General features: G+C 45.5%; 1 protein-coding gene across 1 annotated transcript in view; it reads left to right on the top strand.

The window, feature by feature from the left end:
- The first annotated feature begins 10,309 nt into the window (after positions 1 to 10,309).
- Positions 10,310 to 22,664, top strand: part of PPP1R14C (protein phosphatase 1 regulatory inhibitor subunit 14C) — an 87,613-nt gene continuing 75,258 nt past the window's right edge. Inside the window, exon 1 of the mRNA XM_007196929.2 lies at positions 10,310 to 10,782. Coding sequence (XP_007196991.2) covers positions 10,474 to 10,782 — 309 coding nt within the window. The 5' untranslated portion in view covers positions 10,310 to 10,473. The remainder of the gene's footprint in view (positions 10,783 to 22,664) is intronic.

The following is a 22,664-nucleotide window of genomic DNA, read 5'->3' as shown; positions in this document are numbered from 1 at the left end:
AAGGCTGGCACTAGGCTGACATGACGTGTCACTCCCTCTTCTGGGTACGGACAACACTAGTGCCTGACGGTGTTCTCCCTTGTAGAGCCTGGACGCCGCCTCACAGCCCAACTCCAAGCAGAGCGCCAAGTGGCCCCCCAGCAGCAATATGAACTGCCATTTGAGATGAAACTTATTTTCACCCCGAGTCTGCAGGAGACTGTGGATAGCAGCCAGGTACACGCTTAAGGCACTGTATTAGTACCTAGCATTGGGGTAACACAGTACTACAAACTGGGTGGCATAAACAACAGAAATGTATTCTCTCCCAGCTCTGGAGGCTCCAAGTCCAGCCATCAAGGTGTGGCAGGGCCATGCTCTCTCTGAAGGCTCTGGGTGAGGATGCTTCCTTGCCTCTTCTAGCTTCTGGTGGTTCCTGGCATTCCTTGTTTTTATAGGTGCAATCCTGAGATCTTTGCCTGTGTCCTCACACGACGTCCTCTGGCTCTCTTCACACTGTCTTCCTCTGTGTATGTCTGTGCCGCTGTGTCTCCTTTCCTCTTAGAAGGACACCAATCATGTTGGACTAGGGGCCCACACTACTTCAGTATGATTGCATCCATTACCTCTGCAATGATCTTATTTCCAAATTAAGTCACATCTGAGGTTCTAAGAAGGACGAGAATTTGGGGGGTGGGGACACTATTCAACCTAGTACAGGCTCTTTGCCTTCTGGATTATCACACAGCCAGTTTATTCCCATCAGTAGTTGCTGCCTTGGTCCTGGAGGATAAGAAAGTGGGCTGGCTGTGGGAGGGAGGAGTGGGACACATGACAGAAGAAAGGCCGTGAGAGGCTCTGTCCGCCAGCAAAGGGTAGCGATGGCGGACAGGGCACTTGGAATATGCACCTGGGGAAGGTGGGGACCTGAAAACTAGGAAAAGGGATACATTTCCTCCACTCACAGCTTGTTTCACAGCTGAAACCGACCTACAACAGCATATCCCAGGATTAGCAACTGCAGATGGCCCAGCTAAGCCCCCATGGGTGGGGTCCGGCTTGTTCCTTGCCCAGCCTGACTGATTTTACAGGACAAAATAGAGGATACAGCACAGTTGTAAGTTAGATTCTGACCCTGTTTCCCAGAAAGTCTCCACATTTCTTGGTGCACTAGAATCATGAATTTACTAGAAGTTTTATTTTCGAAAAGGATGGCCGCAGTCACAATCGCAGTACTGCGACATCTACGGTGACAGATTTGGAAGTACCTTGAGGCTTATCTTCATTTATTATGCTCTGCAGCAGTTCTGGGCTTTTCTGTACAGAACCTCTTTCTAAGGGTTCAGACAGCCAAAGGGCATCTGTGGAATTTTTAATAATTTTCTCTCTCTGTGGGTTGGGCAGTGGGGACAGAGGAGGGTAATGCCACTTATTACTTATTCTACAGCTTATTGCCTTGCCGTCTGTACTGAGGACATTATGCACACTTACCGCTTGCATAGTTTTCTGGGCTGTAGCATTTTGCTGTACCATGACATACAATGTTATAATTTGGTCTGTTTTTCAAACATGATGTATGCAACATAGTGCAATAGATTTTTCTGTTATCTTAAATATGAAAGCTGGAAAGAAATACCATTCTCTACTTTTTCAACATATTATGTTTCCTAGGATCAACATAATTCTCTACCTAGGGTTCTGACAGACCATACTCCTTCAGTTTAAAATTTCTTTTCCAGTTAGGTAATTAGATTTCTTAGTGATATGATAAATTTACTTATTTATACAATTATACAACTATACCTGATCCTTTTATTATTCTATAATTGAGATGTTTTTGTCTGTCCATGAAGATCCACTCTTTTTATATTTCAAAACAGTTGCCAAGTTGCATCACCAGTTTTGAATTGCACAATGAAATTCACACTGTGACTGAACAGCCATTTCTGACATATTTGGTTAAGCACTTATGGAGAATTGGTGATGATGATTCTGAGGGTTTTGTGAAGCAAAGCCAGAGAGAATAGTTAAGAGTGGGAAAGAACAGAAGAAGGCTGAGAACAGAAGGCAGTGTTTGGAGAGTCCCAGTGTTAAACTTAAGATGGTCCCCACATGGTCCTAGGTAGTGGCCCTCCTCCCCAGGTGCACAGTGGATCCACCCGGGAACTTTTAGCACAATGTCCAGGGCTGACCCCCAGAGACTTTGACTTAATTGGTGTGGGCTTTAACCAGCATCAGATTTGCATCCCATGTGTCAGGGAACAGGGGACTGCACATCTAGCAGACGCCATGTAGAACTGCCAGTTGATTTCAGAATATCTCAGTTCTCAGAGTAGAGCAGGGGAAAGGAAAAACTGCCTTCATCATTTAAAAACAAAACTTGGCTGCTCCAAATTTGGAACCGGACTGGAGATCTCTGTGTGGAGAGGGCTTATGGTCCTATGAGGGCTCCTGTCCCCTGAGGCTCTCTCACAATGACCCTGGGCTCCACCAAGCCAAGCTCCAATGGAAGAAAAAGGGATGCTGGGCGTCTGTAACTCCGTGGCTCTGCCCTAAGCGCACAACCCTGCCCTAAAGATCCTGCACAGAATTGAGAGGAGGCTGGAACTTTCAGGTAGGATCTTACTAATGACCAGTGCAGCAGATAAAAAATAAGATCCCAGCTCCACTACCTACAAAACCTCAGGGTGGAGGCAGGGGTCACTTCAACTCTCGCAACTTGGTTTCTTTATCTTTCAAATGAGTGGAATCATCAGTCTTGAAGGTAGGTTGTCTGCAGGGTTGTGGGTGGGAACTTAATGAGACAGCATTTATAATAAAGTGTCTGACACGTAATAGGTGTCAGTGATGGGAGCTTTTAGTATTATAAGACCCAAACTATCGTAAACCTGCGTCATCTGCTCCAGATAACACTAGCTCAGGACCCGCCAACCTGGTTGTGGGCCCACTTCCCTGTGGAGGACACCTACAGGCATAGTTAAGTTTAGACATCTCCACACGGTCTAATCACAAAGCCAGTGAAAAATCACTTCTCCCACCTTCCTCTGCAGCACCTAAGGAGTTTGCCTTCTCAGAAGGACCTTCTGGCTTTCCACTGGAAATTGACACTGGGAATGTCAGGCCCTTCATGGACACCCAGCCCCCTTTTCCCTGGGATGGAGCCCATTGTAACACAACACAAGACAACACACAATACAACACAACACAATGCAGTGATCCCAACAGTCCTGAGAGACATATAGGAACAGGGATATGAATTTCTAAAGGAAGGATTCTCACGCCATCCTCCACAGCACATGGTGGGCAGGGTGCGGAGGCCAGGCGGCCTCCTCAGAAGGCGAACATCTTTCTGGGTCACTAGGATCAGCTCTCTTTTTAACAGAGATTTGCAGAGGAGGAAATTAAAACCAGCACCTCATTCTCTCAAGCTGGAGGGCAATGCCCCATTATTATTGCTGTTATTACAGCCATTAGAGTTGATAAGTCATTCATAATGACAACACAGGACCTTTAGCACAGAGTTTTTTGGAGAGTGGTCCCTGAGCTTGTGCCTGTTGGTGAACTGTTCTGTTGCTGGGCCATGGCAAGTCAAGTGCAGAATGTGAGAGTGGATGTTTAGAAAGTTTTAGAGACATTTGACATTGTCATGGGACCAGTACAGACTGGTGTCAGAGAGCAGGGTTTGGAGCAGTCTGAGTGCTGTCAGACTTGCTTGGTGAGTCGAAGGTGACACAAGCTGCAGATTAGTTGTGTCCTGCAGGACCATGCCTCCGTCCACGATGACCTGGTCCTTCACCACAGATGGCCTGGGGTGGTGGCCTTTAGAATCATTCCTACTTTTGCAGATGGGAAAACAACTGCTCAGCTGAAGGCAGAGTCAGGTAAGAGGAGAGTTGGAGTCACAATTTGATTTCACACCTGATTCTTTAGCCACTATCTCCTGACAGCCTCAAACCAACAAGGTGTTGAAAAGCTGAAACTAAATACTGGCGAAAAAGGTGTGTGGGACCTTGGGAGAGCAGAGTGACAGTTATTTCCTTTGTTTACTATGGAAACTAAGTAAAAACCCAGGAGCATCTCTGTAGAGGGGAGAAGTGTGATTTCCTTTGATTTAAAAGAACAGCCACCTCTAGATTGAGCCTATACTGAGGAGAGATGAGAGAGACCTGTATTTCTGTGTATTTATATTGGAGAATCAAGGTCCAGGAGGTGAGACCCGGAGATGATCCCGGAGGGGGTGAGAGGTCAGCCTGGCACCATGGGGAGATGGGAAGGGGGTTGTAGGCACAGGCAAAAGTAGCAGGAGCGTTCTGTGTTTGGGAACTCCACGTTCAGCGAGGTATTGGGCAGAGTGAGGTGTGTACGGGTGTTCGGGTGGGATGGGGAGGGTTTGAACAGATGCTGGAGCAGAAAGCAAGGGCCAGAGCAAGAAAAGCCTGTGTGCAATGCAAAGTTGTTTGGACTTCAGCCTGAAGGGAATGGGGAATAGGGAGGGAATTTTAAGCAGAGGATATTGATCACATTTGCTTTCAGAAATCTCCCTGTGGGAGTAGTATAGAGAGTGCATGGAAGGCAGGGCATGAAGACAAAGTAGGAGAGCATGGGAGAAGTCCACAGGACTTCAGTGTGGGGACCAGAGGAGGAAGCAGGTTTGAGATCCAGACAAACATGGGACCATTAGGACTTGCTTATTAATTGGACACGGTGGATAAGAGACTGAGGTAGATGGTTCTCAAGTTTCTAGGTTGAACAGACAAGAGAGTGAGTGGTGCTAAACAGTCCTGGCAAAGGGAAGCTAGGAAGTGAAGCAGGTCCGGCCTGGGAAGATGGTGATTTCATTTTGAATTTGTTAATTTGAGGTAACTTCAAGGCATCCACGTGGAGGTGCCAACCTCCACCTGGATGCAGTGGGTATAGGTGTTTACCTAAGTGAGCAGTGGGTATAGGTGTTTACCTCCATTTATTGGAACTTGTCAATGGGAATGCTAACTGAATCGTGCTGGGTAATGATTGGAGCAGGTTCCCTACGGAGATATTTTCCCACTGTTCTCTTCACATCCCTGGACATAGGATGTGCCTGTGGCGATAATTTTTCTGTGACACTGTTGGACCTATAGTGAGTCCTCGCTGCTATGTTTATGATCCCTTCACACACAACAGCAGGCACTGTTCTAGGTGCTTTTTCCCTAGTAACTCATTTTCCCTCAGAACAACCTGTGAGACAAGTGCTACTGATCATTTTATAGATGGAGAAATGGAGGCACAGAGAGGTTAAGTAACTTGCCAAGGTCACACAGTGCCTAAGTGGCAGAGGCCCGATTCAACCCAGGCCCTTGGGATCTGGGGCTTGGGCTGGTAACCATCACCGTATACTTGTCTTGAGGCTGGAGGCTCTACCAATCCCTGATGACCTTCGATCTTTACCATCCAGGCCCTCCACCATTTCCTGAGGGAGTGTGGAGGTCCAGCAAAGGCCCATCTTCATGTCCAGAATATTTTTCTGTAGTTCTTTTGTGGCATTGCCAGGAGGATCACACATATGTTCTGTATCAGCCACTTGGGGTCAAAATTGTTGACCAGAACACTTAAGAATGACAGAAAAAGAGTGCCAGGGAAATAAATAACCAGCCTGGAGTGTGTCATGAAGAGTGAGGAGAGCCAGGACTGGCCCTCGTAGGCATGGTTCTGGCAAGCAGCAGCGCTTTTCCAGTTCTGGGTTGCAACCCTTTAGTGGGTTTAGTAGATTGTGAACAGCATTCTTTAAAAATAATAGAACAGAATAGAATAGGACATGTCAGAGTGTATTACATGTAATATGGGTAAGTTATGTGTGTGGATTTCTATTTAGGTCATGCCAGAAATGTATTTCTTTTTTTTTTTTTTTTAAATATATACACCTGTTGGTCCCCAGCCTCATTATTTTGCATCCCAGAGCTTTCTTTTTTTTTTAAGTATTTGTTTATTTATTTATTTATTTATTTATTTTTGGCTGTGTTGGGTCTTCGTTTCTGTGCGAGGGCTTTCTCTAGTTGCGGCAAGCTGGGGCCACTCTTCATCGCGGTGCGCGGGCCTCTCACTATCGCGGCCTCTCTTGTTGCGGAGCACAGGCTCCAGACGTGCAGGCTCAGTAATTGTGGCCCACGGGCTTAGCCGCTCCGCGGCACGTGGGATCTTCCCAGACCAGGGCTCGAACCCGTGTCCCCTGCGTTGGCAGGCAGATTCTCAACCACTGCGCCACCAGGGAAGCCCCAGAAATGTATTTCTTATTGTGGTTTGTGGTAAAAAAATCTTACTGTGCTGACCATCCACGACCAAAACCATATTCACTGTACTGTTTTGCCTTCTAATGAATTGAGATGGGTGTATATTTGTGTACTTTAACTATAAACGTATTTGCACGCGTGGGCACTAAAGGTGATGTACCTGTAGGTCTGAAGCTCGGACCAGGAATCCACTGGAGGTCATGATTTGGGGAGTCTGTGGCAGGTAGATGGTAGGTTGTCAAACTGGAATCTTCATCAGGAGACAAAGTTACCTGGAGTGAGCATGTGAATTAACAAAGAGGAGCTGACAGTAGAACCCTGGAGAACTGCTTACCTTTAAGGCGGAGATGTAGGAAAAGGAGTTCGCTGGAATCACTGTGATGGAATAGACAGAGGTGGGAGCAAAACCAGGAGGGTGTTGGCAAAGAGAGGTTCAAGATTGTCAGATGTGGCAGGAGGTCAAGGCAGATAAGAGCTGAAAAAGCACAGACTGAATTGAGCAACATGGAGTTCGGGGGGAGACCTCGGTTGGCAGTGGTGGCAGCGGCACTGCAGAGGGCGGAGCGTGAGAGGGGAAGACAGAGACCTGGGGGAATGGACCACTCTTCAAGAACACTGGATGGTGAAAGGGGAAGGGCAGGAGGCCTTTGGCTGGACAGGGGATAACTGGCTCCTCTCGAAACAAATTTGACCTTAGTTTTACAGAAAGAGACAAACTTTTCTGCAGGCTAGGCTTACAAGAAGGCGCAGGGATACTTAATCTTTGTTAGAAGGGAAGAGCTGAAGCTATGGATTTTCCCCCCTGCTTTTCATCATCTCTGAACAGTCAGGTAAGAATTTCTGTTAATTGCCGAGACAAAATTTTAGAATTGTGACAGCGACTGTTATTGGCTCTAGTTATTTATGCAAGTAGTGGCTAAGTTTATTTTGGAATTATGATTCCAAATTTTAGTACGTGATACAATCAAAGGCCCAGAACTAGGAAGGAAAAAAAAAGGGGTGGCGGGGGGGGGGGGGGGGGGAAGAAACAGTAGCCAGAGGAAAACTACACTGATATACTGTTAACAACATCGCTGCTCTCACACCATAAAGAATAATGAAATAATGGACTGTATTCTGCAAACTGAAAATACTGTGAGCAACTGATAGAATCCTCAGATGATAGAAGCTCATCTCTTGTGCTCTAGAAAACTCTCAGACCATTTAATTCACTAAAAACTATTCATTGTTTTTGATTAACTACTATTTTAAAAAACTTCTTTGCAGTAGAAATGAAGGGGTTTGCCCTGGACAAATTTACATTTTAACCTTAGAGATGAGAAATGTCTTTGGTTTTGCTGAATTTAAATATTCATCTGTGTAAATGGTTTCTGGCCTGAGAATAATTCCCTTGTTCCCAAATATTTTATCTTCAGTATTTGAAATCTGCAAAAATGGTAATTCTATTCTCCGTCAAGATTTGAACACTGAGTTTTGATTATTCAAACACTGAGTTGTGTGTGTGTGTGTGTGTGTGTGTGTGTATTTGTGGCAAGAGTGGGGCTGTGGAGTTCACTTCAAATGTAAATTATATCCTGGGTGGAGCTATTGGATTTATAGGAAGAGGGACTCTTGTTTACTTCAACTCATAATTCCAAGTCAAGGTGACTCATTTGGGCATCTGAAGGTCAGTGTACCCCTGGAAAGAGCCTGACTCTTCCCTGGCTATTTTTCTACAAGTTAGGATGCCTAAAACTCTAAATTTCTTCTTATATGTACTTAGTACTTGTCATTTTTGCAGTCATATAAGTGAAAGCTGAATTTTAAGCATAAAGGAAGAAATCTTATGCAGTGAGAAAAAACTGACACAAGAAATTCTCAGAAAGAATTTTGTGAATTTCTATAAATCCTTTGAAGTTATAATTGAATGACTGAATTCATTGTCCGAAGACTCACAGTAAGGAGTTGGAATTTTCCACTCTTTGCCACACTCCTGGAAACCAGGCACAGTTTTCAAAATAATTGGTATGGCCAGTCCCCAACATCAGAATGAGGCCAAGATTTTATATAGTTTCTCCACCATTAACCACAATTTTAGCTGTTTTTTGGTTTTGAATGAAATTCTCCTGGTTAGTCCAGCTGGTTAAAGCTGGTGCTAGGTAACTTGGATAAGCGCCGGATATCTAGAGGGGGTGATGTAGAGAACTGTCATCCATTTCTAGGAGTGGGCTTCCCTGGTGGCGCAGTGGTTAAGAATCTGCCTGCTAATGCAGGGGACACGGGTTCAAGCCCTGGTCTGGGAAGATCCCACATGCCACGGAGCAACTAAGCCCGTGTGCCACAACTACTGAGCCCACGCACCACAACTACTGAAGCCTGCACGCCTAGAGCCCGTGCTCTGCAACAAGAGAAGCCACCCCAGCGAGAAGCCCGCTCACCGCAATGAAGAGTAGCCCCCGCTCGCCGCAACTAGAGAAAGTCCGTGCGCAGCCACGCAGACCCAACGCAGCCAAAAATAAGTAAATACATAAATTTATTAAACAAAAAAAATCTCTAGGAGCCAGTCAGGGTAGTTTTGTCTCCCTTCTCCATGAAAAATTGGGTGGGAAACCTACCACCTTAAGGACAGCTGGTCTCTTCCAGGGGGCAGGGGTTTTTAGCCTTGACCCCCTCTAATTACAAGAAGAGTCCAAGACGGACACCAGCCACCTTATTTCACACAATCCCCACTAGATCTTCCCTTTCACTCTTCAAGGCCAGACCTGTCCCGATGATGAACATTAGGCATGGAACACTTGGGAAAATCCCTTCGCAGTCATGTTCTGGCTGGATAAACCCCAAGTGAAGGAATAAAGCACAAACACAAATCTGGATAGAGCAGACCAGGGCACCAGCCAGAAGAGTCAGGACAAAGCTGCTGGCTACTTCTATTTTCAGTGTCTTTATAGCTGTGAGTCTAGGAGCCCACCCAGAATCCTCTCCATCATAGAAAGTGTTCAGAGGAAATTGACTTGATTCTTTATCTCTGAGAAACTTATTTGAGTAGCTGCCAGTAACCTTTACCAGGTTTTAAAAAGTTCATAAAAGCTACTACTTGTGTTTGAACATCTTTGCAGTTTCTTTCAGTTGCCTGAACAGAAATGTATTGGTATGTACAACAGAAACATATTAGTGTCTCCCTATAATTTTACACACATACGCATGCAGTTTTCTGTTTAGAACTTTCCTCCCCATCTCCTTGCCCTAAACCGCATAATAAGCTCATTCATTTGTAACCCTTCTTGGCTGCCTAATGGTTTAAAAGTAGCCAGTCAGTGCTGTTACTTTACTAGCTTCAAAGACGTTGTTTGGAAATGGTATTAAGAAAGCTGGCGATGCAGGGAATACAATACTAGAAATGTAAGACCAGTAACCAGCACTGACTCTTAGAGAAATATTTGCTGTCAGGATATCCCCAGTCCCTTGCCCAAGAGACATCAAGCCGTCTGCCCTTTAGATACAAAGATATCTGAATGCACTGTCTTTGAGGTAACAAGACACTGTGTAAGGGGGGAAAAACTGGTCTGAAGAGAATGTCTCAGGCGCGGTGATTGCCTGATTGCACAAACATCGCCTCGTCAGTTCTTCTCACTCTCCGAGAGAGGAAGTGGCACGGAGAGGAACGGGTGTTTGGAGCGGCGGCGTGGGCCCGGGAGGGGAGGAGACACCGCCCCGCCCTCAGAGGAGGCGGCAGGGAGAGGGAAACCTCTGCGAGGAACCTGCGCCTCGGCCCCTTCCCGCGTACCCTGCCCCAGGCGGTCGCCAGCGCAGTCCCCGGCAGCGCCGGCCGAGGCGGCGGGAGAAGCGCAATCCCCGTGTCCTGGGGGGCAGCACACGGTCACCCGCGCAGAGGACCATCCCTGGCCCCAGACCCACGCCGGTCGCCCGTGCGTGTCTGCGCGCCCACACTCCCACGCCCCGGGCCCGCTGCCTGCCGGGCGCCGGATCCGCCTCCGGGGCTGGCCCCAGAGGGTCCTCGGCGGCGTCCCTGAGGCTGCGGCCCCCGCCCCTCCCTCCTCTCCGCCCTCCCCCGCCCGCGCTCCTCCCGATCGCCGCGGCTCCTCCTCCAGACCTCCCCGCCAGCCGGCGGCGGCGCGGAGCAGGTGCTGACGAAGCCCGCGCATGCCGCTGCCCGGCCCGAGGCGGTAGCGGCGCCGGGCGCTCCGCCCGCCTCTCCTCTGGGCCGCATTCGGTCTACGGCGCGCGAGGGGACATGTCGGTGGCGACGGGCAGCAGTGAGGCGGCCGGCGGGGCCGGCGGCGGCGGCGGCGGCGCGCGGGTTTTCTTCCAGAGCCCCCTGGGCAGCGCCGGCGGCAGCCCGGGCTCGAGCAGCGGTTCGGGCTCCTCCCGGGAGGACTCGGCGCCCGTGGCCACGGCGTCCGCTGCCGGGCACGTTCAGCAGCAGCAGCGGCGCCACCAGCAGGGAAAAGTGACAGTGAAATACGATCGCAAGGAGCTTCGGAGGCGGCTCGTGGTGGAGGAGTGGATCGTGGAGCAGCTGGTACAGCTTTACGGCTGCGAGGTACCTGGGCGCGGGGCCGGGAGGGTCGGGGGCCTCGCTGGCCCCGCTGCGCAAACACAGGAATTCTCCAGGGCTCTGGCTCCCAGGCGCGCACCGCCCTGGCTTCTGGGGACCCAGGGCTGGGAGCGAGGCGCAGCGTGTTCTCTCTCCAGAGTGCCCTCTGGTGCCGGGGCGCAGCGATGGCGACGCCCCTCCTGGGTTCATTTGCTGGGTTCCCGGAGAGCTGGGGGCCCCCTTGATGGCCGTGCCGAGGGCTGGGTCTTGCTCGGCGCGCTGCGTTTCTGCCAGCCCTGGGCTCTTCTCGGCTCCAGCTGCAGCTCCCCGAAGTGGGGCTCGGAGGGGATCACCCCGGCTGCGCGCAAACCCACGGGAACAGCGCTCACTGCTGGGACCCTGGCAGACCCGGTTTTCGTGGAGGGGGAGCAGGGAAAAGACTGAAAGCTGCTTAACGGAGAGGAGAGGTTCTGGGGATCTTAGAGACCACCTCGGTTTCTGAAATATACAACAAAATCATAAGCTGAACGCTTTCCCTTTTCCAGCCAGCCCCGACGCACGTCCCCATAATTCGGCCTTGCATTACCAAAGCTGCACACGTTGGGCTTTGTTGAAGCAGCTTTCTTTCTTCCTGCCCAGTTTCAGTTACTCCCGTTGACGGGCGGAGAATGAGAGCCTTGGGCAACCTGGAAGGGTGCCTGGGTGGCAGGAAGGGAGCCTGCGGGTGGTATGCGGGATGCCCGGAATCGCCCAGCTCCCCCTCCGCCGCGACGTTTACTTCCCACAGTTCAGGGGCTAAGCTTATACGCAAATCCGACTGCCGCGTCAGGAGGAATAGTTGATGTAAGGAGAAATGTTTAGAATAAGCTGTAACAAAAGTATGGCAGAGGGCTTCCCTGGTGGCGCAGTGGTTAAGAATCCGCCTGCCAATGCAGGGGACATGGGTTCGAGCCCTGGTCCGGGAAGATACCACATGCCGCAGAGCAACTAAGCCTGTGCGCCACAACTACTGAGCCTGTGTTCTAGAGCCTGCAAAACACAACTACTGAAGCCCACGCGTCTAGAGCCTGTGCTCCGCAACAATCCACCGCAACGTAATGAAGAGTAGGCCCCGCTCGCCGCAACTAGAGAAAACCCATGCACAGCAACGAAGACCAATGCAGCCAATAAATAAATAAATAATAAATTAAAAAAAAAAAAGTATGGCAGAAAAATGACGGAAGCCAAAATGATCGCCCATGAGAGTCTTTAATAACAGTATTTGTAAATGAAGTATTCTACTTTTCTTAAGGGAGTGGAGTTTGGAAAGGGTGGAAGAATGAAGAGGGTTAATAATTAAGGATATGGTTTCTAAGTTGAAGCTAGGTTTGTGTCTATAGGACTGTTACCCTCTTCAGCAAAAATGAAAGCCAGATGAACCCACTGGCTTTTCCTCTGGTTTAGATTTCACACATTTTATGGCCTATTGTGAATACATATTTTCCTTAACATTCTCATTGCGCAAGGAAACAGCATTCTCATTACAGACTCCTGATGAATGATTGTGATATAATGAAGCTTGACTATATGACTAATGGGCTTGTAAAACTATATTGTTTCTCCAGCCCAGCTCTTATAAAAAACCATTTTAATTGCATAAATAAAACTGGCCAAAATAGGAAGTGTTTATGGGGTTTTCTTAAAATAGGAAGTTGGCGAAACTCTTTAAAGAAACAATATATTTGATTTAGATGGGATTACTGTGGGATGGATGGATGTGCTCAGTCTGGCCTCTGTAGAATCCAATTACTTTTCACTTATTTCATACTGGTCTTTATACTCCATTTTGGGTTTGGAGAAGATTTGGGTTAATAGAGAAACTACTGTTGAAATTAACAGTGATTTAGCAATGTTCTTTTTATGGGAGACTAAATAGATGTAGCTTGGGAAAGAGTTCCAGCCTCTCAGCAGATTGGCAAATCATATATTTTAAAGGTTCTTCTGAATAATTGGAAAAAAATGAAAGATTGAATACTCACTGTATTAAACATGTAGGTTAGGTACCTATTTTAAAGGGTAAATATGACCTTGAATCTTTTCCTTGTACTTCTCCCATTTCAGACCTCAACGTATAGCAAACAGCTAGAGAGTTGAGAGGTTTTGTGGTGAAATGACACAAGATGCTCTAGGCTGCCTGCATGTCATTAAAATGGGGCAAATATTCCTCTTCAAGTTGTTCTGTCATTTTAGGTTGAAGAAATATAAGTCACTGAAAGGGTTGTTGGCAATTTGTAAATACTATATTGATGCTACACCTTCGTTGAATAATAAAAAGCCTGTGGACTAATAAGTAGCCACGTAAGGGATTGTCTTCTGCCATCTATTTTTCCACTGGTAGGGCTCTATTTTTAGCTTCATTTCTCTGGTCTGGTAGCCTTTCCTTGCTGATAGCTTCAAGTATTTCAGCCTCTGGTTTGTGAATCGAGAAGGACCTGCCTGGCTTGTAGCTGTGAATCTCATGAATATGAAGGTTAGGAAATGTCTTTTTTACACTTAAAATTGGTAATGTCTCCAAATGTTTAGTCCGTGAAATTGACACGGAAAGCCAGCTTGCCAGACTTCGAACCAGCCAGAGGCCTGAGCTATCTGCCAGGTTGGGGGTCTTCCAGATGAACGTGTATCTAATTTCAGAAGAACTTGCATCAGGCAGGTCAGCAGTTAGATGACTTGTCCTTTTCAGAATAGAAAATAGTGGTCTTTTAGAGTGGCATAAAGTATGATATTTAAAATTAGAAAGGAGTGGGAGAGAAGAAATACACAGAATAACTTCCTGGCTATGGTTTTATCTAGAAGTTTGCAGTGGCCAATCGGTTTTATACAGAGAATAATACGAAGACAGAATTTATGGAGTACTTACATTATGCACTGCGTGTTGTTCCAGGCACTGATTCATTTAGTCATTACAACAACCCATATGAAGAGAGTGCTGTTATCATCTCTGTTTTACAGATGAGGAAACTGAGACACAGAGGGATTAAGAGGCTTTCCCAAGTTCACATAGCCGGTGAATGTCACTGGGTGAGGTGGGGTAAGAACCCAGCAGTGTGGCTCTGGTCCATGTTCTAAGCACCAAGCCTGCTTATAACTCTGCAGGGTCCTGTGCAAGAGAACAGATGGAGGCCCTTGTGTAGCATGTGTCTAAATGTTTAAATGTTATGAATCAAGCTAATGAGCATTTATATATATTCTATCCTCCTGCCTTGGCAAAGATATCTTCATAATGGCCTGGAAAGCTAGGCTTGAACTTTGAATTCTCAGATTTCCCAGAGCTCAGAGCTGGTTGGGAGAATCTTCCCCTGGGCCAGGACCTGCTTCCCTTGGTGCTTCACCTGTGATACGTTCAGTGAGGTAAAGGGCATCGTGTCCACTTGCATGTCCAGTCTGTCCACACCCTCTGCCACCCCCTAACTATGCCTCTGGCCCCAACCAGTGGCAAAGCCCCCCTTTGGGAGGCCAGACCTGAAAGGAGCCTGTTCATGCCCTGGAAGTGTCCTGGTATTTGATCCGGGAATTCTGGGGACTCAGAGTGTAGCCTAAAACCAGATTGAGGGATACTGGCTCTGGATGGGTAAGTCCACCTGGTCCCAGGACCTCTGCAGGAAGATGAGTGGGGCCCGGGGCTGTGGCCCCTCCTACACAGTCTAAGGGTGGTATTGTTAAACACCACATCGTACATACAGCAGAAACTAACGCAGCATTGTAAAGCAACTATACTCCAATAAAAATTTTTAAAAACCCCACATCATACAGCCTTGTGGATACGTAAATAAATGTCTTTATAGATTCTAAAATGATTATTTATGTTTATAGTTATTTTCCATTTCATCTTCTTGTACAGGTAGTTACATTTTCACCTAAGAATTTGCTTATAACAGAACTGCTAGGTTAAATCTACATCCACATGTAAGAATTTCTGTTTTAAGACATTTTCATATCTCTCCCAAACCCTGATAGTTTTTAAGAGCATTTGATATCTGGCATAGTGTCTATTTTGACGAGTATTGCAAGAGGACTTAACTGGATAAGTCATGTCAATTTTTCCCATCTTGCCCAGCATCAAGATAACATCTGTACTTCCAGTTTTGCAGTTTGATTTGCTTTGGAAGTAGAAGCCTGTTGTTAACCTCGGATTACTGAAACGCCTGCAGCAGCCTAGCCATGAACAGACTTGTACACTGAGGGTATCGCCTGGGTTATTCTGTATGTCCATTTAGAGGGGCTTTCCTTTTGCTGCAGCTGTCTGCATTTTAAAAAGTGGTTTCTGGCACATTACACTTTTTCATCTTCCCTTATTCCCTACCATCCTCATTCTGTAAGTCAGTGGTTCTCAAATTTTTTTGATTGTGGCCCTAGAAAGAAACACTCTTGCTGTCTGATACATACACTGACACATGGATGGATGAAAACAGAGATTCACAAAGCGCCACTTAATGTTACCATGTACATGAAAGACAAATTACAAAGTTCATATAAAATATGACTTTATTAATGTTGAAATACAATATTCTGTTCTATTTAATTTACCAGAATTGCTGGTTGTGACCCTCTAAATCGATTTCATAACACATTTTGGGGTTGTAACCTGCCATTAAAAAAATACTGTCCCGAAGGGAAAAAGCTTGAACATATATAAGATAATTAGCTAAAATTTAGTGAGTGCTTTCTGTGTATCAGGTATGGTTCATGGAATCCTAGTAACAACCTCTGATATTTCCATTTCATGGATGTGGAAACTGAGGCACAGAGAAGTCAAGAAGTTGCCCCAGGCCCCTCAGCTGGGACACAGCAGAGCAGGGCTGTGTCCAGAAAGTCAGATGTACTTTAATCACTGCTTCTTGAGGTGGGGCAGTGCCTGGCACCTTCTCGGATCCCTGTAGGTTGCCTACTCCCCTGATGCAGCTGTTGTAACTTCTGAGTTGGCTGATGTTGCATGTAGGGGGACACCAGTGTCCGTGGGTTTGTTCTTTGATCAGGCCTCCTGTTTTTAGTTCAGGTCCTTGCTTTGTTCTCGATTCCTACTCTGCAACACCAAATTAGCGTGCTTTGCTGCTTTGCTAGTCCCTCAGCTGGAAGGTAGAAAGTGCTGTCTGGAAGATGGTTTGTGGATTATGTGGTGAATCCCCATTTGTGTAGGTATTTGAGAATGAATAGACTTTTAAACCAAACTGCTTAAAAAAAAAAACCTCCATAAACTCAATCTGTAAAATATTACGGAATGAATTAAACATGTTAAAAGTCCATGAATAAAAGAATTCTAAATTGCCAACGGATGAAATGAAAACTGTACTTAACAGGTTTCCCTTTGGAACAATGGTTAGGGAAATTTGGTGTGGAGGCAGTGATTAAAAGAGTAAATGCTTCGAAGTGAGGTGAACCTGAAAGGTACATTGGCCCGAGCAATTAGTACTGCTTAGAGACTGGGCAATTTCCTTAACCTCTCTGAGCCCCACTGCGTTTCCCCCTGCGTTTAAGGGAATAATCCTGGCCCCTTTGTGGTGTTGTTATGAGGACCAAATGGGTCAGACCGTGGAGCTGGACCTTAGTCGGTGTTGTAGTTGGAATCATAACCAGCCACTAACTGTTGGTCGTTCTCTGTGATGTGGGAGAGCAGGAGGGGGGAAGAAAAAAGAAGTATTCATACCTATTTGGTGGTAGAGTTTGGAGACGGATGTGGGGTCAGAGGCGCTGGTGTATTTTTGAACTTGAACATGGGCAAATATTCGCTCTATCATTCCCTTTTTTCCTAGAGCCTTCCTCATTCTGGAAGTTCCTGTGGATTTTCATATATGTGGAGAGAAGTTAGGCGTCAACAATTTGAAGGCAGGATTGGCCTTAATTTTCTTTGTCTGTGTTCCTTGTAGGGCACAGTTCTTCGGCCCTTAAGCATTTATTTGAGTGAATGAAAAATGGTCAACCTTCCGGAAACCTTTTAAAAGTCATTGATCTTTTAGTACCGGCTTATTTGGTGGTGCTCCGTTATCATACTCAGGGCTATGGAAAAAATCTGATCCAGGGTTTTGTTACAATCATCTATATCAAGCTCTTGCATCATTACTGTTTTATTTCAGCATTTTTGGATATACACCTACCTCCATTGACCTATTTGCTCAAAACAGGAATTTCAAGGCAATAGTCGCAGCTAATTGATTTTTAAGCTTAGACTGAGAGAATTCTTTTGAAAATTGAATCTTCCTCATGTCTCTCGTCCACTCTTTTCCTTTGCTTCTACTGTTCTTCTCGCCACACTAGCCTACCTGCCCTTCTCATCTCTGACACCTGTTTGCTTCCAGTATCTTCCGTTTTTCTCTCACCTTTGAAACAACCTGGATTCATAGGGTACCCTTGCCCAGCGCATAGTCTCCTCAAAGACATCATCTCTTTCTAGATGGAGGGAACAACTGAGTCTGTTTCATTTTCCATGTGGTGTGTGCACCATGTGCATAATTGCATTTTGTAGTTTACTCTCTTGTCTCCCATTTCCTGCACTTGTCAATTTCAAACCTTCACCTGTCTTTTAAAAAATTGTTATTATTATTATTTTTTATTTTGTTTTTGGCTACGTTGGGTCTTTGTTGCTGCGCACGGGCTTTCTCTAGTTGCGGTGAGTGGGGGCTACTCTTCGATGCGGTACACGGGCTTCTCACTGCGGTGGCTTCTCTTGTTGCGGAGCCCGAGCTCTAGGCACGCGGGCTTCAGTAGTTCTCACTGCCACCACTTTAGTCCAGCACCGTATAATTTCTCACCTGCATTATAGAAGAGACACTTTGGTCTCATGTCCCTCAAATTACTGCTACTACTGGCACTAGTACTACTACCAGCCCTCCACTACTACTGCTGTTATTACTACTTCTGCGACTCAAGTAGCTCTCGGTCGAGGGCCAGGTGATTTATACATTTTATCTCCTCCAATCGATCCTGACAGCAACTTTATGAGGTGGGCGGTATTATCTTAATTTCTTCTCGTTATAGAGGAAGAAACCGAGGTCAGAGAAGTTGTTCCTTGTCCTCGTCCAAGGTCACGCTGACTCCCAAAGTCACATAGCCTCGATGCTACCATTGCTCCCAGCAGCTGCATTTATTAAGTTCTTACTGCACAACCCGTCCTTCCTGAGCCCTCGTTCATTCCCTGCAGTAACTCTGCAAGGGAGGTAGAGAGACTGAGGTACAGAGAGCTTGAGCAACAGATCACAGTCAGAGGTCACGTCACTCTCAAGCGGCAGAGGCCGGAGCGAAGCCCCGTCTCTGGTTCCTGGGCTGGGGTCTTCTCCTCTGGTCCTTCATCTCCATCTCTCCCTCACCACGGGAGCTTCAGAGCCCCCTCCACACGGCCGGCTGGAGTGTTTCTAAAATCCTGACCGGATCTAGTCCCTCCCCACAGCCTTCAGGATACGGCCTGAGACAAGGCTCAGGGCTCTGCTGCTGCCCCCTCTCTGGTCTCATCTCCTTCCCCCACCCCACCCTTGCTTCTTCAGTTATCAACCGAGATCCTAGTGCAGGTCAGGCAGGAACCCCTTCCCGTTTGTCTCTCTCTACCAGAATCACCTCTCCCTCCCTCCTCCTCTGCCTCACCTGCCTACCTCTTACCTGTTCTCCTCCAGGAAACCTCTGTCACAGGTGTCGTCACTGGCAGGCTGGTTGATAGGCCTTTGCTGGCTTGTGCTCACCCCTGTCTCGGCACCTTTCTGTGATCCTGTCTCCTGCAGCTTCTGAGGGCAAAATCTTGTGGTCCCTGCAGCCCCGGTAGCCTCTTGCATCCTGGCTGCACTCAGGGGTCCAGGACCTGGCTGTCAAGTGAGTGACGCAGAAACTGGTCCCCTAGACCAGATGGCAGCATCTTCCGGTGCCGTGCATTTCAGAAATACATACCCCAAATTAAGTGCATTAATGTAATTTGGCTCTGCCTCTATTAAAAATCTGCTCTTCATGGGACTTCCTTGGCAGTCCAGTGGTTAAGACCCCGAGCTTCCACTGCAGGGAGCGCGGGTTTGGGGAACTAAAATCCCGCATTCTGCACGTGGTGCGGCCAAAGGGGGGAAAAAAAAATCTGCTCTTCTATTGTTGACCTGAAGTTTCGGTTCTTTTTCATGCTTAGGAATTATATACATGTGGTGTTTTGAAACTGTGAACTAAAAGGACATTATGATGGAATAAGGCACAGATGCCCGGGTGATGAAAGTCTTCAAAGGAAGTAATCACACATTACTGCCATTCTTCTCTGTAATTTTAGCTTTTCAGTATGTACAAGAATATTATTTTGTTTGCACAGTAATCATTCATTTCTTTGCAAGTGGAGATGCTTGCTGTGCTGGCAAGGGGTGAGGGCTTTTCCGTTAGGAGATAAGATTCAGAGCAACAAGCTCGCACAGGTCTTGATAGAACAAGGGATGAAAGCCAGGATTCCTGCCTCTGCTTAAAAGTTCGGGCCAATAAATTCTCACCAGGTTTTTCTTAGTCACCACTGGCATTTTGGAAATCTGTTCCACTGCGTAAAAGCTTAGAAAAAAGAAGAGACCAGAGTGTGAATGAGTCTGTAAAGCATCACTTTATGGTTGAGGAAAAAATGATCACAGAAGGGCTTTTCCTTTTTGAAAGAATCCTTAGGTCAAACTGTGGAAAGACCTGTGGAGGGAAGGAATATTCATTCATTCCAACAGACATTTACATAGATGGGGAAAGAGGAATAAGATGCCTTTATCCATTTAAACTATGTAAGAGAAAAAGAGAAAGTAAAGGAACCCTTCCTGTTATAGGGGCAGAATGGAGGTGTCCATATGATTGGAAGCCCTTTGCGGGTGGCAACTATTTCCTGTTCACGGTTGTATTAGTGTTTTCAATACATTTATTTACCACATAGTGGTTGTGTATTTCTTCCTTTACCCAAAGCCTGTTTTCGGGAAGGGTTATCTTAAATTCATTGACATTATAATGTAAATGACTAAAAACACTTTATCGTTCATGTTAATAGGAAGTAAGGTCTTAAGTAAGAGAAAGTCGTCACTTAATAGCTGAACTTCAGGAGTGAATACACAGGGCAGGCTGTATCATTTGTGGGCTGGGAGACCACGTTGGCATCTATGATATCTATGACTCGAAACGTGTTCCCAGTATGATGTGGTGGGAAGGGTCCTGGCCTCTGTTCTAGCAGGGCTGCCGCTTACCAGCCACATGACCTTGGCAAGTCATTTTCATGATAGGTTTTTGTTTTCAGGTTTTCTTTCCTCATCTGAAAAAAAAAAAAAAAAAAGAGGGAAGTCTAGGGCTTTCAAGCTCTGATCTTTATAGAGATTCTATAATAAAGCTGACCGTGCATTGGAGAAAATGAGATTTATTAAAGAGAGGGTGATATTTAAAGCAGTAATAGAGGGTCTTTCCTCTCAAGGCAAACCTGAGACAATTAGACTAGTTCACCAAAGGATCATCTGATTTACGTAGTCATTTCAGTAGCTAAAGTGAGTGTCTCCAACCTTCCCTTGAATGATGTCTTATGTGATGCCACTTGGATGGGAAGGATCCAGCTGAGAAGCCTTTTTAAAAAAAATCCTCTTTCCCCCTCCAGCACTTCCTCCCCACTGTTGATTTCCAAGTTAAATTTGAAATCTAACAGTGCAGATACTCAGAGCTACCCTATCTGCCTATTTTTTTTCTTTTTTGCATTTAATTGGGTTAACCTTTAAGAAGAGCTGGCATATTTGACTTAAAGCTTTTAGGCATATAAGTTATAATATTGCCTGTTGGAGGCCTTTCCTGTTATTATTTGTCCATTATCTTGGCAGCTCATAATTAACTAATGGTGGTATTTATTTTAACTTGAGGAAGATTTGTGTTGAGATATAAAATGAGCATCTGAGAGAGAAAAGTGCAGCCGCTTTAGCAAATAAATTTTTAAAAAGGCAAAGAGTACAAATTAGCCTAAATAAGAGTCTGAATAAATCTGTACTAAACAAATTAATTTTCACTGGGGAATTTATTCCTGGAATGTCACTTTATACTTAGTTTTAGAACATGATGGGATAGAAAAAAGAAAGTAAGATTTTTCATAGGCAGTTCCGGTAGGAAGTGAAAAGCAGAATTGATTGATCTTTATAATATTTGCTTATTTTGTTTCATGATAGAATCCAGAAAGCACCATCAGATAATCCCATTCATCCACACAAAAGCTCTGTGATGTAAGTAGTTATCCTATTTTTAAAATGTGAAAATTGAGACTCAGAGGGGCTTAGTAACATGCCCATGTTGAAACTGCCAGTAAGAAGAGAAGGAAGACTCAGAGTTGGAAACAGCTCTTGGAAACCACGAACATCAGTTTCACCTTCACCCCCTGATCATTTCCATGTATTCTAGCATTTTTGACCGATACACTGGGCAAGCCTTTTCTGCTTAACTTATTTGACATATTTTCAAATATACTGCATCTTAGTTGAACAATTTACAGTATTCTGTTATTTTTTAGATGAACCATTTACAGGATTCAGCTGTTTCTTTAGAAAAATTCAAATCTATTAGTTCTCAAGTATACATCACAGTTGAGTGTGCTACTTATTTCTGATTGCCAGGTTTGCATGAGCAGTTATTATCGGAGTCCTTATGTTCTCTATTTATCCACTTAGATGGAATTTTGAGGTAAAAAGTTGGAAACTCACTTTAAATAAGCCATTTTATCCTACATGTTTCAAAGTACCAAATATTACCTTTGACATGGTTGAAGTAAAGAAATAATGCTTCTTCTAAATAAAATATGAAAAACCCTTAACAACATCCTTTGCTTCTGCCTAACGATGTTTTTGTCCTGAGCTGCTATGGTCAACCATCTATTAATATCTTTTATGTTTTCTATGTCAGTAGTACAACTGACAGAGCTGCTTCATTCGTTTCTGCAAATGTTAATGGAATCAAATCTGTTTCAAGCCAAGCAGGTAAGATGTTGAGTTTTCAGATTGGTGAAGATAGCTTTTCTGCTTAGTTCTTATGAGCTAATACTCCACATAACAATTCTAATTAGTCAGCTGGTTTTTCTCCTGTTTGTGATGGGGTGTGGAAGCTCTCTAACAAGTCGGAAGAAAGTGAGTCATTGATGTGGTGCTAAAACATGATTATGCTTGCTATAATGAAAACACTACAAATATTACAACTAAAAAAAAATAACATGTACTATCTCTGGTAGACAAGGGCCTTTTGTTAAGCTAAAATATTCCATTTCTTCATCAAACCCCAGATGGTTCAGTATTTAGTAAGCTTATACCAGAAGCAGTTTATATGGATGGATGTTTAGGTAGTGAAAGTGTGTGTGTGTGTGTGTTTGTGGGGGGTGTGTGTGTGTGTGTATCTAGGTAAACAGACGGACCATCACCCAAACTAGCCTGAGACTTTAAAAGCATTTAGTTGCAAGTCACGTCTCAAACTTCTGCAACATTCCCATGTTAAACTTCAGAGAGGGATAGTGGGCTGCATTTAATACGTGGAAGATCCTTGGGTTGAGTTAACTCATTGTTCTGAAGAAGAAGAAAATGAGGAACTAGTTTATTTATCCTTGACACCTTACTATAAATTGCCTTGCATAAAGCAATTTAAAACAATCAAGGAGGGCAAAGAATGAGATACAGGGAACATATAAAACAGTAAAGTGAAATCCAAATTCTCAAGCCAGTCATTATGACTAAGACACTGACCCCCTCGGCTGCCTCCGCGGATGCAAGGTCGACCTCTGAGCAGTCCTGGAGGGCGTGAGTGTGGACCTGGCCTTCCTCCCAAGGAATTCAGGCTATCTTTTCCATTTCACTAATCAAAACAAACTGAAAAGTTTTTAGAGACGGCTTCTTACTGGTGATAGGAAATAGGTTGTCTCATCTCAA

Source organism: Balaenoptera acutorostrata, chromosome 14 (genome assembly GCF_949987535.1).
Source record: "Balaenoptera acutorostrata chromosome 14, mBalAcu1.1, whole genome shotgun sequence".
Taxonomy (NCBI): Eukaryota; Metazoa; Chordata; class Mammalia; order Artiodactyla; family Balaenopteridae; genus Balaenoptera; species Balaenoptera acutorostrata.
This window is presented reverse-complemented; position numbering and strand designations above follow the sequence as displayed.